General features: G+C 48.2%; 2 protein-coding genes across 2 annotated transcripts in view; one reads left to right on the top strand and one right to left on the bottom strand.

Moving 5' to 3' along the window:
* The window catches only part of PPID (peptidylprolyl isomerase D), a 92382-nt gene extending 82975 nt beyond the window's left edge, over positions 1 to 9407 (top strand). Inside the window, exon 10 of the mRNA XM_086962358.1 lies at positions 8925 to 9407. Within this exon, the coding sequence (XP_086818484.1) occupies positions 8925 to 9016 (92 nt within the window). The 3' untranslated portion in view covers positions 9017 to 9407. The remainder of the gene's footprint in view (positions 1 to 8924) is intronic.
* Positions 9398 to 20193, bottom strand: part of ETFDH (electron transfer flavoprotein dehydrogenase) — a 412507-nt gene continuing 401711 nt past the window's right edge. The window contains exon 13 of the mRNA XM_086962357.1: positions 9398 to 9861. Coding sequence (XP_086818483.1) covers positions 9698 to 9861 — 164 coding nt within the window. The 3' untranslated portion in view covers positions 9398 to 9697. The remainder of the gene's footprint in view (positions 9862 to 20193) is intronic.

Here is a 20193-nt window from a genome sequence, read left to right as displayed (position 1 = left end):
CCTTATCCCCGACATCGTAGATCCTACCCTGTTGCTCTCTACCCATGACCTTAGCAGCGTCAGTGACAGTGGCCCGATATTCCGACTGTTTAAGTGAGCGAATATGGAGTAGGTCCGGTGTCGGGTCGACTTCCAATTGGGAGTCCAGATCTTTAATCTCAGATTCTATACGCTCAACGTCCGCATCTCTACGTCTTCGAACATCAGCAATAAGAGAGAACGCTTCACCCCTCAAGACCGTCTTAAATGCCTCCCATAGGGTGACAGCCGATACAACTGACCCTGAGTTTTTGGAAAAATAGAGCTCAATAGCCTTGGCCATGAGTCCACGAGTCCTGGGGTTGCGGAAGTACCACAGATTAACCAATACCACCCTCTCGGACACCACAATGTCGAAGTCAAAGGACACCCAGACCGGGGAATGGTCTGAGATGCCCCTAGCCAGCAATCGGGCCTCAGAAACCGCCGATGCGTGGGCCGCTAGAGCCAGAACATAATCGATTCTGGAGAGGCTTCCATGTGCCCCTGAGTGGAAAGAGTATTGACTCTGGGTGGGGTGCATGAGTCGCCAGCAGTCAACAAGACCCATTGTGTCCAGGAAGTCGGGTAGCCAGGATTGCGAACTCCGGAGATCTCTGGGTGGATGCCTGTCTAGGGTCCCCGAACAAACTGAATTGAAATCGCCCCCTATAATAAGCATACCCTCGGGTAGACCCAAAATGGCGCCCCCAAGATCCTGAAAAGTGTTGTTTTGCAACCCAGGGGGAACGTAAACCGAAACCAGTACCAAAGACCGTCCCTCCCATCTCCCGAGACAGCAACGTACCGCCCCCTCTCATCAATAATACTAGAATTAATCTCAAGAGGAAGAGACGCGCGCACCATGATCCCCGCCCCCCGGGAACCCGAAGAGAACCCTGAGTGTGCCACCATCTTGAATCCCTTCCTGTTAAGCGCTTGGCACGTATTTCCCACCAAGTGCGTCTCTTGTAGCAGAATGACGTCAGGCATACATCTCTTAAACAGTTGTAGAACCACACCTCTCTTAATACGATCCCCCAGTCCATTGACATTCCAACACAGTACTTTTAGTTTCCTACCCCCCATCGTCAAATCGTGGGCCCTTGCCGATCCCGGCAGGCCTCATAGTTACATAAGTAGAAGTGTTACAGTAGTTACGTCGCCTTGAAGAAGAGAAAGGAAAAAACACACAACCAACAATCAAACCTCCCCCCACCCTGCACACCTGCATCAGACTAAGAAGCCCCCCAACCAGCAGTGTGCCTGTCGCCCCAAAAACTACGCTACAAAAAGACCCTAGAGGAGAAAGGAGATCACATAGGCCCCCCTGCCATCCTCAATAACGAAGCAAAGGATATGCATTATAAAGTGCAGTAGTGTGGCATCTGTTGTCGCCAACAGTTCCACCGTCCGATAGTTATGAAAGTGAGCTCTACTCTTGTGGCTCAGGGCCCCCCGAGGCGCCCTCTGAATGTTCCTCTCGTTCTTCATGCCTTTGCGGCAAAGTGTCCAACCACTCGCTCACCACTTCAGGCAGATCAAAAAATATAGCACGGCCATCATATTCGATGCGCAGTTTCGCAGGGAACATCATCGAATATTTCATCCCAAGGTCTCTGAGGCGCCTCTTCACCCTCGCGAAACTTTGTCGCTGCCGCTGTACTGACCGCGTGAAGTCCGGGTAAAAGTTTGTCTGCATTCTGAAACTTGAGCGGCCCATTCCGTCTCGAGGCTTGCAGGATAGCGTCCCGATCCCTGAAATTGAACAGCCGTGCTATAATGGGTCTCGGCGGGGCACCCAGTTTCGGGCGTCCCCCCGGCAGTCTATGAGCTCGCTCCACTGAGAAGAAGCGGCTGAGGCCCACAGGAGCCAGATGGGTTTGCACCAAGTCTTCCACAAAGAGATCAGTGGCGGATTCCTCTGCCCCTTCCGGTACACCGATGATTCGAACGTTCTGTCGCCTGGCACGTCCCTCAAAATCTTCCAGGCGCCTGGAGAAAAGATCGTTGGCCGACCTCAAATCTCGGACCTCTGTTTGTAGGTCCGATACATCAGTTGTGAGGCTTGTGGTTTTAATGTCCAACGATTTGACCCTGTCATTGGTCTTGCCCAGATCGGCTCTAATCAAATTGAGTTCAATCGCCAAAGTGTCGACTTTGTGTCAGGACCTCGTGTTTGTGCATCTCCGTTATGATGCCGGCAATGGCGCCCATAACATCTCGAAGTGTCGGGTCCGACGCGTCTGGTGACTCTTCTCGGTGAGTCTTTCGGACTGGTGAATTCTTCTGCTGGGCGTAGCGATCAATTTTGTTCGACTGGGAATGAGTAGTTTTCCTACTTACTAGATTCGTCGTCTTGTCTGGCTCGCCCTTGCCAGCCATGATGGAGCCGGGGACCAGAACAATGGGTCGTACACCAGGGCCACCCCGGTTATGCAAAGCAATCTCAAAGTGTCGTGGCCACCAATCGTTCCTCAGCGATAGACCACTCCGTAACTTTGCGTGCTTCGTAGGGCCAGCGGAGTAGTCCCTCTCACAGCATCGTATTCATGCGTTACAGGGTCGCCGTCATCCGCCACCACAGAGACAATAGCACGTCACTGGCACGACTCTTCTACACGATGTAACTCCGTCTAGGAGTGTCGGATTTTGAATCGGACAGCGGGTCCCATCTCAACAACCGTTCACCAACAGTATTCCACTGTCGTGGATCAGGATTTCCATCAGGATTTATGCGGAGGGTCTCCGGAGCTCCGAGCTTACGCGGCCATCTTGCTTGCCCGCAAAGCTCCTCCTCCTCAGATGTATTGTTACCAAAGGTAAGTAACTTGTTCATCTGAAAGAGACAATTAGTTATGAATTCTTCACCTTAGAATAGATACCCCAGCAGTACCAACCCCGGAGGTGGGTCTGAAAACCAATTGTCTTGTGGGATCCAGATAAAAGGAAAGCGCATGTTTTGGATCCAGACGATGTAGCGGCGCTTCCTCTTTAGAAGGATGCAGAGGTGGAAAGAAGGTGGGCTAAGTGATCTGTCTTATGTGAAAAGAGGTAACCACTTTGGGAAGGAAAGAAGACCTAGTGCGGAGGACAACTGTCCAGATGAACAGCCAGGATAGGAGGTTTAGAAGAAAGGGCTTGAAGCTCACTCACCCTGCGAGCAGAGGTGATGGCAACCAAGAAGGCCGTTTTCAAAGTTAAGTCTCCAGAGGACAATTATGTAACTGCTCAAAAGGAGTGCAAATAAGATAAGTCAGAACCAAGTTCCAGTCCCACTGTGCCATTACGAAAGAAATAGGAGGAAAGAGATGAGTAATGACCTTAACGAATCTATTTAGAAAAGGGGACTTGAAAAGAGAAGGTTGAACAGGAAGCCTAAGAAAGGCTGAAATGGCTGAGAGATAGCCCATTACAGTGCTCAGAGCCGAGCCCTACTAGGCCAAAGAAAGGAGAAACAAGATAACCTGAGAAAGGGGGGGTGGAAAGGGGATCCACAGCCTTTGCAGTGCACGTCTGTGCCACAAATATGTTCCATCTGCAGGCATGTACCGTTTTAATGGAGGGACGCCTGGCTGCCAAGATAACGTTACAGACTTCGGGAGGCAGGTCGAAAGTAGTTAACTGCCGCTGCTCTATCTCCACGCAAGGAGGTGGAGGCTGGACCATTTCGGTTGGAGGACCGTCGTCCCCTGCTGCTGTGACAGAAGGTCCTCCCGAAGAAGCAGTCTGACCGGAGGATCAATGGCCATGCGCAACAGCTTGGGATACCAGACTCTTCATGCCCAATCCGGAGCCACTAGAATGAATTGCGGCCGGTCGATCTGTATCTTCATCACACTGGGCTGAAGTGGTATGGGCAGAAAGGCATATGAAAGACCGCAACTCCACCCGCAACAAAAATCGTTGCCTAGCGAGTGCCATCGTAGAAAATTCCAACGTGCAGAACTGTTGAAATTGCGCATTCTCTTCGGTGGCAAATAGAACTAACCAAGGCTCTCCCCACTGCTAAAAGAGGCCTTGCACCACCTCCGACCGAAGACTCTATTTGTGATCCATCATGCACCTGCGGCTGACTTTGTCTGCTCTGGCACTCAGAGAACCTGCCAGGTGTTGAACAACCAGGGATATGCCCTGATGTTCCAGCCATGTCCAACGGCGGAGAGCCTCTTGACTTAAGGTCCACAACCCAACCCCACCCTGTTTGTTGCAGTACCACATGGTGGTGTCTGAACACCTGCACTACTCTTCCCAGGACAGAGAGAAGGAATGCCTTTAGTGCAAGCTGAATGGCCTGAAGCTCCAGAAGGTTGATGTGGAGACCAGAGGCCTCTGACCTCTGCCTCTCCCATGAGGCCGCCCCACCCCAGAAGTGATGTATCTGTCACCACTGTAAACTCTGGTTGGGGAAGAGCGAGGGATCTGCCATTTACCCAGTCCTAGTTCGTGAGCCACCACTGCAGTTGTCGAGCAGTGCCGTATCAGATCTGGATGCAATCTGACAGATTCCCCTGATGCAGTACCCACTGGAACTTCAGGTCCCCCTGCAGAGCCTGCATATTCCACCTGGCATGATCCACCAGCAGGATGCAGGAGGCCATGAGGCCCCGCAGCCTCAGTCATTTTGACTGAAACCCGGGATAGAGGCTGAAAGATCGAAATCAGAGCCCAAATATCCCGGACTCGCTGCTCGGGAGGATAAACATGAAACTGTGTTGTTTCCAGAACCGCTCTGATAAAGGATCTTCTGAGAGGAAATCAGGTGTGACTTAAACATTTTGAGGTCCGCCGTAGTCTGGAGGTGGGAGACTATTGCCTGGGGTGAGCCCGCCTTATACAGCCAGTCAAGATGGGGGAAGGCTGGAACCCCAGATCTGCGCATATGAACAGCGACCACAGCCATCACTTTTGTGATCACCTGAGGGGCGCTGGTAAGGCCAAAGGGGAACATGGTAAACAAAGTGCTTGTGGCCTACCGTGAACCGTAGGTAACGCCGGTTGGCCGAGGATTTGAAAATAAGCGTCCTGCAAGTCCAATGCTACCATCCAGTCTCTTGGGTTGAGGGCGGACAGGACCTGAGCCAGTGTCTACATTAACTTCTCGGTTGACGTTCCTGAAATCCAAGATAGGACGCTGGCCCTTGTCCTTCTTGGGGACCAGAAAGTAGAGGGAATAGCAACCACCAGCTACTTCTAGGACAGGAACTCGCTCTGTGGCTCCCTTGGCCAAGAGAGCTGTAACTTTCTGTTTGAAGAAGGGCTAGGTGATCCTCCGGCATACGATTGGTCTGAGGTGGCATTGATGGAGGGGTAGTCTCTAAGGGGAGGGAGTAGCCCCTTCGGACTATCTGCAAAACCCACTTGTCCAACGTGATAAGCCAGTGGATGAAGTGATGGCGAATCCTGCCGCCCACTGGCGATTGATGGGCCTGAAAGGCTGGACTAGGAGGGTTTGGAGGCTGCTGCAGAGGGGGTGCAGGGGGACTGGCCTGCCCTCTGGCCTCTTGACCCACGGGGGAGGGATCCACGTCGAGCCTGGACAGCTTGTGCAGGCCCATGGCTCTGGGCGAAACGTGGCTGGGCACCCCTTCCGTAGCCACAAAAGGGACGGAAAGCAGACTGCACTGGGCGGGAGGTGGAAGAAAGGCCTAAGGATCTGGCTGTAGCCCTAGAATCCTTAAAGCGCTCGAGCCCCAAACAGGCGACGGCTATCAAAGGGCATGTCCAAAAGCATTGCTGGGACATAACCTGAGAAGCCAGTGGACCTCAACCAGGCATAGCGTCTCAGTGCTACCGACGTGGAAGTTTTTCTGCCAAGTGAGTCTGGTGTCCAACCCACACCGGCTAGCAAATTTCACAGAGTCTCTCCCTTTGGCAACAGCACGGGAGCTCACGGCCTGGGCCTTCTCCAGGCACTGTGGCAGCACCTGCGCAACAGTGTCCCAAACAGAGTAGGAGTAACGTCCCAATAGACATGCAGTGTTCATCGACCGCAGTTCCAAGCTGGGGGAAGAAAACATCTTCCCAAGGTGGTCCAGCTTCTTGGATTCTCTATCAGGTAGTTCGTTAGGAAATGCGCCTTTGGAGGTTGAGGCTTCAACTACCAAGCTCTCTGGGGTAGGATGGGAAGAGAAGAAAATGGGGTCACCCGGACGGTGGTGTCAGGGGTCATCCTTTCCACAGGAGCCCCGTGTTGGGCTTGGACCAAGTGCCCAGAAGGATGTTCGTAAGGGCCTCATTGAACAGCAGCAGGGGCCCGAAGAGGCCGCTGTTGGCTGAAGCACCTCTGTCAGAAGGTTAGTATAGACCGCCACCGTAGGAAGCTTGAGGTTTAGGGCCTAGTCTGCCCTACGCAACACCACTGCATGAGACACACCCTCCTCCATAGCCACGGTAGGGGGAGAAAGCATGCTAAGGTCTAGGAAGGTGTCCAGACTACTGGCGTCATCTGGTTCCTCTAACTGGTCTGCAAGAGGGTCCACAGACCCCTCCCAGTCCTCCTCACCCTCTCCTGGTAGCAGGGTGGTAGGAAATGTCAGGGGAGAACAAGGGTACAAAAGTACTGGTTGGTGCCGGTCCTGACATCTGTCTGGCTCAGTGTCTTCATTGAGGGGGAGGCAGGGGCCGATGCCGGCTAGGGACACAACTGGCATTGGAGGCGGCAGGGTGTCGTCACTAGATTAGACGCCGGAGAAGGTATCACAAGGTCGACCGGTGCCGATCCGGATCCAGGCCTGGATTCTTGGGGGCCCTGCGGCGCCGAACCTGCAGGCATCGAAGGCCTAGAGCCTCCAGCAGAGTCCGCGGGGCCTGAGGGTGCGCAGGTGAGGTCAGGCTGCCCAAAGATGGGTTGTAAGGCTTCGTAAAAGCTTCGAAGCTGAGCAGGGCTTGCTCCGGTTCCCGGAAAGGGAGGGCTGGAGTCGACCCAACAGGCTCTGCGGGCGAAGTCGGATGACTACCTTTCGCTTCCCGCGTCAGCCAACAGACTGGGACAACGCATAGAGCGACAATGCTTCTTCGCCTTATATGCTTCGACCTACCCAAAGATGAAAACTTTGATGGTGGGTGGTGGTGGTGGCTCAACAAACTGTCCTGCAACATTCCTCTACCTCGCACGGAGCGGACTGCCAGGCCTCGAAGACTTCGGGGTCATGACCCGGCCATCTGAGCACGACTTCGGGTCGAGCTCCAGACACCATAGGCACACTAGGTGCATGTCTGTGACCATCCTCAATTTGTGACAGGAGTCACATGTCTTAAAGCTGGTCCAACGTGACATTCCTCCGTGCACCAGGAGTCTTATCGACTCAAAAAAGGGGTCGACAAAAGTCACAAAAACAGAGAAAAAAAGTGACTCTAGGTGCTGCTCTCTCCAGGTCTGCGCTGGCTGGCGATGAAAAAGAAAGAATCCAAGTAGATACCGCAATGTCATTCCGGCAACCACGACTCCAAGGACAAACATGGAATCGACAGACTCCACCTATCGACGTGCAGGGGTACTGCTGAAGAAAAGATTCTCCGGATCCAGTCTGACGCCTGGGGGTAATTCTAAGGTGAGAAATCCATAACTAGTTGTCTCTTTCCAGATTTTTAACGATAACTGTACTTTTAAAAATGTGAATATCTAACGTTTTTAAAACCTATATTTAGGTGTTGTATTCAAAGCTAACCATAGCTTCACTTTGACCTTTTTATTTTAAGGTGAATTTTCTTTTGATGTTATACCACATCCCTCAGTTTCTTGTGGCTAACCTATGTGGACCACCAGGTTCTGTGCCAAACTCACCTTGAGAACCTGCTTCTGGAGTGTGAGGGTTGGCACATGCCCCCCTTACCCATCCTTGGGATTTGCAACTCCAAAGATGGCTAAATGGGCAGTAAACACAAAACCACAGCAAGTTTTATGGGCCTCTGCTGGACCTTCATTGGAGTCTGAAAACCTGGTTCTGGGTACACCAGTCCTGCTCCCACTTATGGCTTCATTCATTAGCTTTTCCAAGGTCAGAGATTGAATCCCACATTCTGTAATGGAGGCCACACCAGTTGTTTTCAAATGCCAACCCAAAAGGGCTGATGGGAGTAAATTTCACCCATCCAGTCAGATTTGAACATGTTTCAAATGTTGTGTATTCTAGAACTCTGTGAATTAACCGTCCAGATATCTGTGTAACTTAACCTTCTATGTGCAGGTCGAAACAATTTTAAAACGCTAATGTGTTAAGCTACAGAACAGAGGTACACCTAACCAAGTAAAGGCAGTTCCTTAAGTAAAGTTCTACCTTCATCCCAAGTTAATTGTGATTTTCATTCGTCAGTTTTTTTTCTTGTATCGGACTGCAAAGATTACCATGGGAATTAAAATGGCAAATGTCGTATTTTTGGCAAACTCTCCAATTTAGTGGTGCCCAAGGTAGAAAAATATTTTTTATTTGAAAGTTTGGAGCAGATTCATTGAACAGTGCCAACGTTAGGAAAATGTAATGGTTACTTACATGTAGGAGTAGTATTTCAGCTTTCTGAATTACTCCTACATATAAGTAGCCATTTAATTTTGCAATGTGAATTTTTCTGAATTGGCATGCTGTGCATTGATAATGTAGCGATGATTCATTGTCCTGTGAAGGTAAACAACATGCCGGCTAAATGGTAAAAGCTGCATCACGGCTGAACCTAAAAAAACACTAGACCTGGCTCAAATGCGAGAGTATAATGGATGTGTTATTCTGGATCTGCAGACTCAAAATATATACCATATTCTCGGGCAAGCCTTGCATATGAAACCTCTTTGTACTCCATGTAATGACATGTGAGATCAACATCTTTATTGGCATTGCGAAAACCTGAATTAAATATGCAGGATTGTTTTCCACAAAGTTGATAAACGTTTTGACTTTATTTTTTTGCAGCCATCAGCGCTGAACTAATTCGGGTCAAGCAGAAAATGAAGGAGCAGAAGGAAAAAGAAAGGGCCGTATACGCTAAAATGTTTGCTTCGTAGTGGAAAATGTGAATTTTATTTTTGACTATTACGCACTGGTTGCCTGTTGCAGAGGCCTTCACAGCAGCTGATAGCAGATGGCTTCAACCTACCTTTTGTCATTAGTTTGTCTCAGTACACCAAAAAATCCTGTTTAAGAATATAGAGATACTGTTGTGTTAACAGTCACAATGTTTACAACTTACAAACTCAGTCTGTTTTTCCCCACACCTCTTAGTAAAACAGGACTGTTATGAAATTAATGTGATTTCCTTTTATGATTTTAAGTAGTTTTATTTATAGTTTGACCATTTTAAATGCAGACAATGTATTCGTTACTGTACACTGGTTATGTTTTCGTAACACTGTCAGTAATTGGAAAATGAATAAAAAAATACAGTATATCTTTAAAGGTAGTTTATTTCAGTACAAACGTACATTGAGTTTAAATGTATTCACCCAAAACATTAATTTCCGAGGCTTCACTTACAACAACCTAGCGCCTGCAATTTGTAAATAGCTGTCACGTTTAATTAAAAAAATAATACATATGTTTACCATCACAATTTAAACTGTACAGACCCCAGTCCATTCATGGACTGAAAGTTTATTTACAGCACTACAGAGTCATTAAAGGCAGAATGTTGGAACAAGGCCAACTACTTGAAGGTATTCGCTGTCTTACAACCATCTTTCCATAGTTCACAAGCCGTTATAAGCAGGACCCCCACCACCTTCAGGAACTACCCAGTTAATATTTTGGCTGGGATCTTTAATGTCGCATGTCTTGCAGTGAACACAGTTCTGGGCGTTAATTTGTAACCGTGACCCTTCACCAGATTCTAGAGGCACATATTCGTACACACCTGTAGAGAAAGGAAGAGCAGTTATTTCATATATACATTTATAGTGTGGTCATGTTTTAAACCTGTGACCAAAACTAACAAGTTACGTACTTTCTGCTAGAGACTTTATCATCCGATTCCTGACCTTGTGAATTTCCCCAGGTGCAAGACTTGGGATCTGTAAACCTTCATAGCAATTCCCTTGCACCCAATAATAATCGAAGTTATTGGCTAATAAAATCAGAACTAGCAACCAATTGGTGGAGATCAGACATATATAGTGCAAACAAGACCCCTAGGGTAGCACAGCGGTTCATATATTTACACAGGTAAACAGATGGTGTAGAGTAGTAACCTAAGGAGCGATATAAACTGAAGAAAAGCACAAAAACGGATAGGACCAATCGAATAGGTCATCTGAATGGAGGGCATGTAGGTAAAGTCATTGTAGTCTTAAGATCTGGTCAAGATGGATACAGACGCTGGATGAGAATGAATTGAAGTTGTTGCTTGAATGACATGCAGGATTCGTCCTGCTAGTTGGAGTGATGTAGTGCCAGACTTTGGAACCACTTTCCATGAAAGATTGTTTCAGAGCTTTTTTTTTTTTTTAAACAGTGTTTGAAGTAGGAGGAAGCCTATGCTCCCTAGGCAACAGGAGTCTCCTGACATGACTAGTTTATGTCTCAGGTAGTTTAATTTCCTACCATTTTGTGTCTTGTGAACGATGCAGGCCAGCTTGAAAATTGTACTGGTTTCTACAAGGAACACATTTAAAGTAATTATGACTGGGAGATCTGATCTGGAGGTGCCTCATACCAGTTAAACTAAAGCATTGACAGCTGCTTTTAGAAGAGTCTAGTGGATTGGATTACGCCAGACAGAAAGGAGTTTCCATAGTAAAACCTCAAAAGTGCTAGCAACTAAAATCATCAGTGGGGATTAAACACTTTCTCCTGTGAGGAGTCTAATTGGGTAAATTGCTACTCTGGACCGAGGGTTTATGCAAGTGCACATTTAGATTCTTGCCCAGGATAAAGGCCAACGATTTGGCACTCTGCAATAGAGGGTTTGCATTTTTGAGTCATGAAACCAGACTTGAGCTGGCAGGTCATTAGGGAGTAGAATGAATTCAGTTTTCAGGGGATTTGAGGATGGTGAAGTGTTAGCAATGCTTTAATGCCTCTACGGATTTCTGACAGATCTGGTATGCCCTATGGACAAACAGCTTTCAAATACAGCGGAGTACCATCATACACATGCAAGGATAATTTAGCTGGTCTTGGGAGGCAGCGGATTGGCTCCTTGTTTAGACTGAAATGTCTAGGATAAGATTTATCCTATTAGGGACGCCTTGCTGATGTTGCAAGGGACTGAAGGCAGAATTGCTATTTTTACTTATTATGAACAATTAACTAGATATGATTTAAGTCATCGAAGGAATGTGCCACTGATTTCCCCCATCTGGTGTTCTATGATTTGAAATAAGGGGGCATGACTGAATGTGTTCAATGTTGTGTTGCTGACCGGTCAAGAGGCGCAATTCACCCTAGTGTAATAGGCACATTGCATCATTCCGTATTTATAATCTAAAGCCTGACCGGAATTCATAAAGCAGACTGTTTAGCTGTTTCTCAACACTGCTTTCAATGATTTTAGAAATGAGTTATGAGGCAGTAGTTGTGGTCTTCCAGACCTACCCCTTTTTTTCGGTGAGGGAGAGTGGTGGTAACTTGACCGGTATTCAGCCAGTCCGAGACTAGCCCTTGAGTCAATAAGATATTGATTGTCCTTGTCATGAAGGATCATTACATGTTTTTCAAAAGTTTATCAGGATCACTTCAGCTAATTCTGAGAATGGTTTGTTATTTATATGAGCAATATGTAGTGATCACTCCACGCATGTAGATGATGTTCTGGAGGATTTATTCAAGATAATTGGAAGATCAGTAGTACAATAGTAATCCGTCCCACTAGGAGCAGCCAGCAAAGCGCTCAGCCCTTCTCCAACTGTCTGCTTAATACACCAAAATTCTAAGTGACATCAACTCAAGAGTGTTCTACAGGTGGAGGAGTGGAAAGCAAGTAAAACATAAAAACCAGGATGCTACACAATGCTCGGATGGTTAGGCACTCATTGAAAGATTAGCATGTTTCTGGTTTAGGGATCCCATGAGGAGACCTGGCTTAGGAGAGAAACGGAAATCACAATGTTTTTTGGTGTGGGAATTTCAAGTGTGCCTGTGAGGTTGGTATGATTTTCTAAGGTAGAAAAGATTTTACAATTTTTGGCTGCTACACTCCTCATGCCTCAATGATCTGTTTTGGGTATCCCTGGCATTTAATGCACTGAAATCTAGGCTTTTGTTGGGAGCGGATTTTGGCACAACATTCATCCAACAGCTCTAAGTGATTTCAGTTATTGTAATTCTTTACCACTGGGTGGACCTTGCCTATGGAACTTTAGGAGGCAAGTTCTTCAGCTATTTCGGTCATGACAGAATTGTGTTTATCCATGATCATTCTAGTTTCCAACTCTGCAGGGATAACAAATAGTGACACCTAAACTTACACTGGTGAAAATCCTAAGTGCTGAAGTTGGGTCCAAGGGGAAGCTAGCAAACTGATAACGCGGACCAGCAACTTGGAATTTAATGAACAACTGATGGCAAAACTTTGTTGGGATATAGAAATATATATTTAAAGGTCAGGTAAATGGAGTCTTGAAGTTGGAGGGGGTTTGGACACCTGCTCAATTTGTTGAATCTGTCCTGCAGAATTTCCTTACAAAGTCCAAGATCGGAATGTAAGCAGTATGATCTGGATTTCCAAATGACAATGTTGTGATAGAGAATGATGGAGAAGAGGTAACTATTGCCCAGATGCATCAAAGTACTGTTTTGGGATTCCTAATTTGCGAAAATTACCGAATCGCAAATTAGGAATCTCAAATGGAATGCATCATTTTTTTCGCTTTTTTTGTGATTTGGTAAAAATCGCAAATCGCATACAATGCGATTTTCAAATAGCGAATTCGCAATTCCCATTCATTTCTATGGGCTGAAATGCCCATAGGAATGAATGGCAATTGCGAATTCGCAATTTGAAATCGGAATTCAACAAAGCATTTCAAGGGTGGAGAGGGGGGTCCAAAGGACCCCCCCCTGCACCCATGAAATGCACTTTTACATGTAAGTTACAGACACACATGTCCTTAGGACATGTGTGTCTGTAACTTAACAGTTTAAAAAATGCATTTTTGTGCTTTTTTAAACAATTTTGCAAATTACCACGAGGTTCAAACTCGTGGTAATTTGCACTTGCAATTTTGAAATTCGCTAATTTTTTGACAATGATGCATTCCATTTAAGGAACCGCAAAATTGCGATTCCTTAAATGCAATTGCATTTAAGAAATTCGCAAAATTAGCGAATTTGAACAAAAACTAATGATGCATATCAAAAAGCATTTTTGGAGTCGCAAACGGCCGATTTTAAGGAATCGCACCGTTTGCGACTCCAAAAATGCTTGATGCATCTGGGCATTAATTCGATAATCTGGAGGACCGATGGGTCTGATCTTTGTCCTCTACATCCATCCAGAAAGAAAGCCCCTTTCCCTCTTCAAAACTTATCAACTTAATGTGGGTAACTGAGATAAAAGGATCACATCGATTTTAGTACAGATTGCTTTTTACCATACCCCTGCCTCGCCTCACTGAGAAAAAGTTGTTCCTACTATGTTTGGAGTTGAGGACTCTGGCTACGGAAAAAAGAGCTGTAAAACATAGCCCAGATTTACAAAGAAATCCTGCAGTGCAGCAAAAAAAAGTTGCTGGCGTGGGGCGGGGCCTGACAGAGCAGCAAGATGGTCGCTCTCTAGAGAGGGTCTGCCAGCCGTTATAAAGATCGGCATTAACCCTGCTTCCACGGGCGATCTAATCCTACCTGCACCTACTTCTGCTTTCCTCACACTATCTGGTCTGCCTTGTTCCTGCTGGGGCCCAACTGGATGACAGAACAGAGACTGATCCCAGGCACAGCTTAGTAGACTGCTGTGTGGCACAGCGACGCATCTGCAGAGTATGCTTTCCTCCCTGCTGCCCGTCTGAGAGACTGCAGGCAACTACCCGACCCTAATCGGGCTGTCTAGGACTGCACAGCAGCGGCCAACTGCAAAGTAGGCAGGCATGACGCCGCTGGCTAAATCAGAGCATTGACTGCACAGGCTCGCCTCTGTAACTGAGGAGCACCCCAGTGCTGGAGCTTAGAATGGGCTGCCTGGGCCTGTGGCGGTAGTCAGGGGCTTTACATTTGACACCGGGGAGAGCAGGTTAAGGTCTGGCTGGGCCCAATTGACTAGGGACACACCACATGCGCAGGGGCGCCTCCGTGCTTTTATTCGCCACCCGCCCACAGGGTGGTATGACAATGTTTGCTGCTTCATGCTCAGCCCGGGACTTCTGAGCTCTCCTGTCTTTTTGGTTCTCACCTCATGCCCTCTTGGACACTCCTGCACGGCATTGTAGATACTAAAAGGTTCTTTAAAGTGGCCATAGCACACATGGTGTGGCTTATTCCTCCCTCTTGCCATCTTGTAAACTCTGCAGCCCACCACCGAAGGAGTGTTGAGCCTGGCCCCCTGGATGTGTGACATCAGGTGGGGAACAGAAGGGCATCTCAGTTTGTGGAGGTGTCTGTGCATGGCAAGCTAACAGTTTCCTCTCGGGGTCCCTGGGATCTTTTTTCTTCTCTTCCTGCACCTCTGCTAGCTCCCTCTTGGTTTACATCACTAACTATCACCACTTGGGTGCTAGAACGCTTGGCGCTGCTCGACCTGCTCATGGCCTTTGGTCCTGATCAACTTTCTGGGGCGGTACGAATTTGCAACAGTCCACTGATGCCAGACACTGCTGGTATGGACTCTTGAGGCTGTTTACCACTGTGGGGACCCAGTTAAAACATGGATTGGAGCACCACAGAGCTACCGGCTCTGTCCTAGTTACTGTCCCGAATCCCAGGGGACACTCCCGCAGAAACTGGTGCCACTACTTCTGGGGGTCGAGACCTGCTCCCCGCTCTGCCTCTCCTATGAAGGCAGAAGACAGGCGGTGCACGCCAGTCAATATCCTGCACAAGAAGACCAACAAGGTGGCACAGATGGACAAGACTACCTACAAGAAATCTTAGTATGTCAAGTCCCGTCTCCGGAGTATTGACACAAAACTAGACACCTTTGCGAATTGCCTCAATCGAATGAAGGGAAGGGTCCACAAACACAACAACAGATTAGACAATCTTGAAACCAGGGTCTCTGCGGTTGAAGATGGCCTGGCCACATCCAGTGCACAACTCCTAAGCATGGATAGGGTTCTAGAAAACATTAAAGCCAACTACGAAGACTTTGAGGCGAGACCGAGCCGCAATAACATCCGGATTATAGGCGTGCCAGACTCTACAAACCGAGAATGGAGGACTACTTGAAGACCATGCTCCGTGATCTCTTGGGAAATGCCTCTCAGTATTCATCGTGGAAAGAGCCAACAGTACACTGGTACCCAGACCACCCAGAGACCCATTGTGGGCTGCCTGCTCAATTATAATGCACCCCGCCACGCCCAGAGCAAAAGGACACGCTGTCGTTTTACCTGGACTCTACAACCTCCCTGCAGGTGGCGCACAGTTACTCCCTTCCAAATGCCTACTACAGAAGATTGATGACACCTTCGCCCTGCAGTACCCCTCTAAACCGTGCATCACACATGATGGCAAAGCACATCACTTAACAGATCCGAAGGCCGCACTGAAATTTGCCAAGCTTCATAACGAAGGAACATGGCTCGAGCCACCCGTCGCCATGTACCAAGGAAGGGGGCACCATAGACTACATCAAATAGAGCGATCAGTTTCGTTAAAATGACTGACTGCAGCCCCCTCATCTCATATTCGGCAGTGAACTTAAGTGTTGTCCTTTCTTTGGACCCCTTTTGGATACTGACCGACCTGATAATTAGGGTGTACTTTCTTATTCAGTTGCTGGACCCTGGAATGACTCACTGGGCATATTTGCCCCATCAGCCACTCTGTCTACTTCAGACTGGGAACTGTGCTCGACTCCGCCTCCAAGGATGATTACTCTACAAGAAGTTCTACATGGGTTTGGGATGATGGGGGGGGGGCCTTATGCATTCGGCAGTGTTTAGGTGCAGAAGTAGGAGGGGTGGATTATTGGGCTAATGCTTAATCGTTTGCTGTAGTGCTGTTTGCACTAGGGCTGCATGTGCTGCGATGACACTCTAGTCACACACTGCACAGTTGAACTCTCTCCCATCCAATCTTTGTGTCACAATGAATGTTAAAGTTTCACCTATGCATCCGTTCTTTCAACTTTCATAGTGTCATGACCGCTATAATTCAATTCCTCACATGGAATGAGGGGGCTCAACAACCGGCACAAAGCAAGGCTATTCCACGCCTAAATTACAAGTTGCCAGACATATGCTTCCTCCAAGAATTTCATCTCACAACCTCAACTGCTTCTCGCTTAAAAGCAGGCTGGTGCACAGACACACGGCTCATTGTATTCCAATTATGCATGCATGACTGCCATCCTGATACGAAGGGGTATTCAAAGGCACTCAACACACATTGTAAATGATGCAGAAGGTAGATTCTTTGTAAATGACACACAAGGTAGGCTCACAGTTGTGGCTGGCGTTCTACACCAACACCCAGACTATGGGCCCCAACCAGGACAGTTCAGATTTTGTTTTGTGCCGGTAAGGCCTTGCATTTCAGACATGGGGCTGAGCACAATTATGTGGGTGGGGGCTTTAATATCTTATTAGACCCCTTCCAGGACCTTTCTGGCACGCAGCAACACACTATTATGACAGAGGATTCCCTTGTAGATGCCTGGTGATACCAGCACAGGTGAGACATGGAGGGTCCTTGCTTTTTGACTGGGTCATGGTCCCGTTCAATACTAGCTGATCTCCCACAACGCTGTTGCATGTGTGACTTAAGACTCCCACTTCTCCAGAACCTTATCAGACCATGCCCCTATTACTGAATTTGCTTTTCTGTAAACCGTACCACGCATTCACATGCTGGCTCTGCCCGTTGCCTTTCGTGATGCAGCTTTCTGCAGTGAGGCACACGTGGCCATTATAGAGTTCTTTGCTATCAACAAGGACTCTGTTGCTTCCCCCTCTGTACTGTGGGAAGCCTTTAAAGTTGTTATTTGAGGAGTGTATTTCGCAAAGCAAGAGGGCTTCCTTAAAGCACTAGAATGTGTCTGGCGACACTGGAGGACAGTCTCCGAACACTAGAATTAGACAATGGTGCGTATTAGTCCCCCTCTAGCATGGCTCATTTCCTGGAAGTACTGAGCGAATATAATGGCGAGGCAGTGCGGGAGATGAGCTTCCTCACTCATTACGTGTAGATATGGTGCAGGGGCCGACGCACGAGGACTCTTGCACACATGCTCCGGTGACCCCACGCCTCTGAATATGATTGAACTTCTTGATGAGCAGCAAGAGTGGCACACTGCACCCGAGGCCCTACTTCGCATTATGGCCTCATATTATGTCAACCTCTATAGTACTACTGTCTCTCCAAGCACGACCGAGATTCAAAACTACTTGGACGCATTACAGTTGCTCTGGCTTGACTGCTCACTCCGCGCGCTTCTTGACTCACTTTTTACTAAGGAGGAGATCCTGCGGGTAATACAGGGGCTAACTGGCAATAAGGCACCATGCCTAGATGGTCTGACTGCCTCCATATATAAAGAATTCGATCCTTTATTGATACCACACCTACAAGCCATGTTTAAGGCCTCTCTGCTGGCGAGCTTTCTCCATCATCCCATGAGGCAGTCATCCTTAAGCCTGACAAACTGGCTAACTGCTGTGATTCATACCAGCCATTATCAACTTGATGATATGATTCTTGCCAATTATCTACTGCACTTCTCCCCAATATAGTGCGCCTTGACAAATCAGGCTTTGTTCTGGGCTGCTCCACTGTGATACACTGGAGGTGCTGCCAAAAGTGAATAGCATTGGGAGAGGCTCACACAGGTATTGGGAGCATAGATCGAGCCAAGCACCAGTATTCTATCCAGGAAGCAAAGGTTTGTGAAGACCCTGCGACTTAATCCGTACAGGGCTTAAAGACTTTACAAGAGAGGTTCTGGCAGAGCAGAATCGTTATGCCACATTTTTTGGTGCGAGTGCTCCAGCAGAACCCAGTTGTCCACTACTACTAATCACCCTGCCCACACAATCCTATTTCGGTTTCAAGGATTCTTCAGTGACAAGTGAGTCTCTTTAAGTGCAACATCAGCCCACTGAGTGTGTCCAGAGACAATGCAGTACATTTTTGTGCTTAATATGCGGGTCATGCCATTTGCAAATCAGCTTGGCAAGAGAGAAAGGATAGCCCCTCCAACTGTGGCCGACCGCATCTGGCATACACAAAGGGGGTGGAGGAGATGGGATGAAACTTGGAAGGGGAGGACAAGAGATAGAGGGAGGTGTACAATGGAAGCGCCTGTGATATATATACGTCCTCTGCATGCTATCCCTGGGAGTCCCTAGGATACTCCTATTGGGGATTAAGGCTGACCTGCAGTCTTGCATCCGGAATGGTCACCGACCTTGGAGAGCTTCCAAACTGTGGGCAGATTGCGTCTCCCACACTTGTCATTTCATAGCTAGGCCATTCACCTCTCAGCAGACCCCTTACTGGCACATCTCAGTGGAGACCCCCGCCGTGGGTGTGTATTTAACCCCTTCCGTGCGGCCGCGATTTTCCCCGTGTCCGGACGAACACGGGCGGGCCATGACGAACCCCAGCCGTCATCAGCACACGAGCACCGTAGTGCATGACGGCTGGGGTTCGTCACCAGCATGGAAGGGGTTAACACCTCACCACCCCCCCCTTGTTTATCACCACCATGCTACACGTGACCCATACACCCTTCCTGGTGAGGAAATCGGGTTCTTGCGACCACATCATGGGAGGAGACCCCAGACTTGTGGGCATCTACCTGCGCCTCCATAGTCCAGCACCAGTGTGGCACAACTCTGCTATTCATATTGCTGGTGCCCTATTTTCTTGGATTTTGTAGTATACAAAGGGGCTGCACCACATTGATCACTTCATCATTGTGTGCACATTCAACCAGTTTCTTGCGTTTTGGGCACAATATGCATTCTCCCAGTACAATTATTGGAAGCACCAACAGCTGTCTCATTGTCCAGTCTCCCCATCCTGCAATATTTACATCGTTGGAGCAAGTGTCAGGGGTTTGTCTTCGGCCTCTATGGGATACTAGAGAGTATTCACTCTAGCCTTACACTTGCCCAGGTGCACACTAAATGGCAAATAATAGTTGGCAGGGAGTACTGGGCGGGCCTGGTACAGACCCATGCCAGGGTCCTTAAAGCATCCCGCCTCGATTTCCTATATTTCAAGGTGTATTGGACTCCAAGGTGACTGTCAGGCAAAGCTTTTACCCAATAGCCACTGTTGGCGGTGCTCGGTAGGAAATTATGACATATACCACATCTACTGGAGTTACCGAGCTATCCAATCCTACTGGACGGCGGTGTGGGCACACCTATAGAGGTTGCACGTCCCTCTGCCCACATGGCACTGCTCTACGATACTACAGATGGCCCGTCGTGGAGATTCATATTCAATGGTGGCTTGCCAAAGTGCTGGCAGTAGCCTAACTCTGTAAAACCGCACCCCCCCACCCTGAGTTGGGCAGGTTTCTGCTGCTGTCTTTGTCACAGGGTTGGTCCTGAGTCCCTTGTGTTTCCAATCCTCCTCCTTGCAGGGGTATCGGCCATCTTACTGCATGGTTTTCCTGCTCATTTCCACCTACCATCACCAACGGCTATCACCCCTCTTCCCATTGAATGCAGATAATCCGCCATGAACATTAGACTCCTCTCACCAATGCCCACAGTGTCTGCGGGGATGATGATGGCTGCGCAGGGCTTGTGCTCCCCAAGTTGGAAGCAGCCATCAGAGTGGGGGCTTTCACCACCGGGCTCCTTTGTGATCAACTAATGTGCACTGGATTGTCTTGAATGTAGGAGACTGCACTTGGTACTCTGATTTAGTGCTCTTTTTGATGGTTGTTATTGCTCTTAATGATGAGACCACTGGGTTTATTCCTGTACATGATCTCTATCTGCACTCATGGGGGACTTCCTCGGTGTCCCAGCTTCTTAGGTCTCCTAGCTACTCCCGCTCCTTACTTATAGCCCTGCTCTGCCTCCTCAATTCCTCCTTCCCTTAATTTGCCTAATGGACATCCAGAGGAGCAGCTGTT

This window comes from Lissotriton vulgaris, chromosome 3_1 (genome assembly GCF_964263255.1).
Source record: "Lissotriton vulgaris chromosome 3_1, aLisVul1.2, whole genome shotgun sequence".
Classification (NCBI taxonomy): domain Eukaryota; kingdom Metazoa; phylum Chordata; class Amphibia; order Caudata; family Salamandridae; genus Lissotriton; species Lissotriton vulgaris.
Note: the sequence above shows the minus strand (reverse complement) of the source record. Positions and strands in the feature narration are given on the sequence as shown.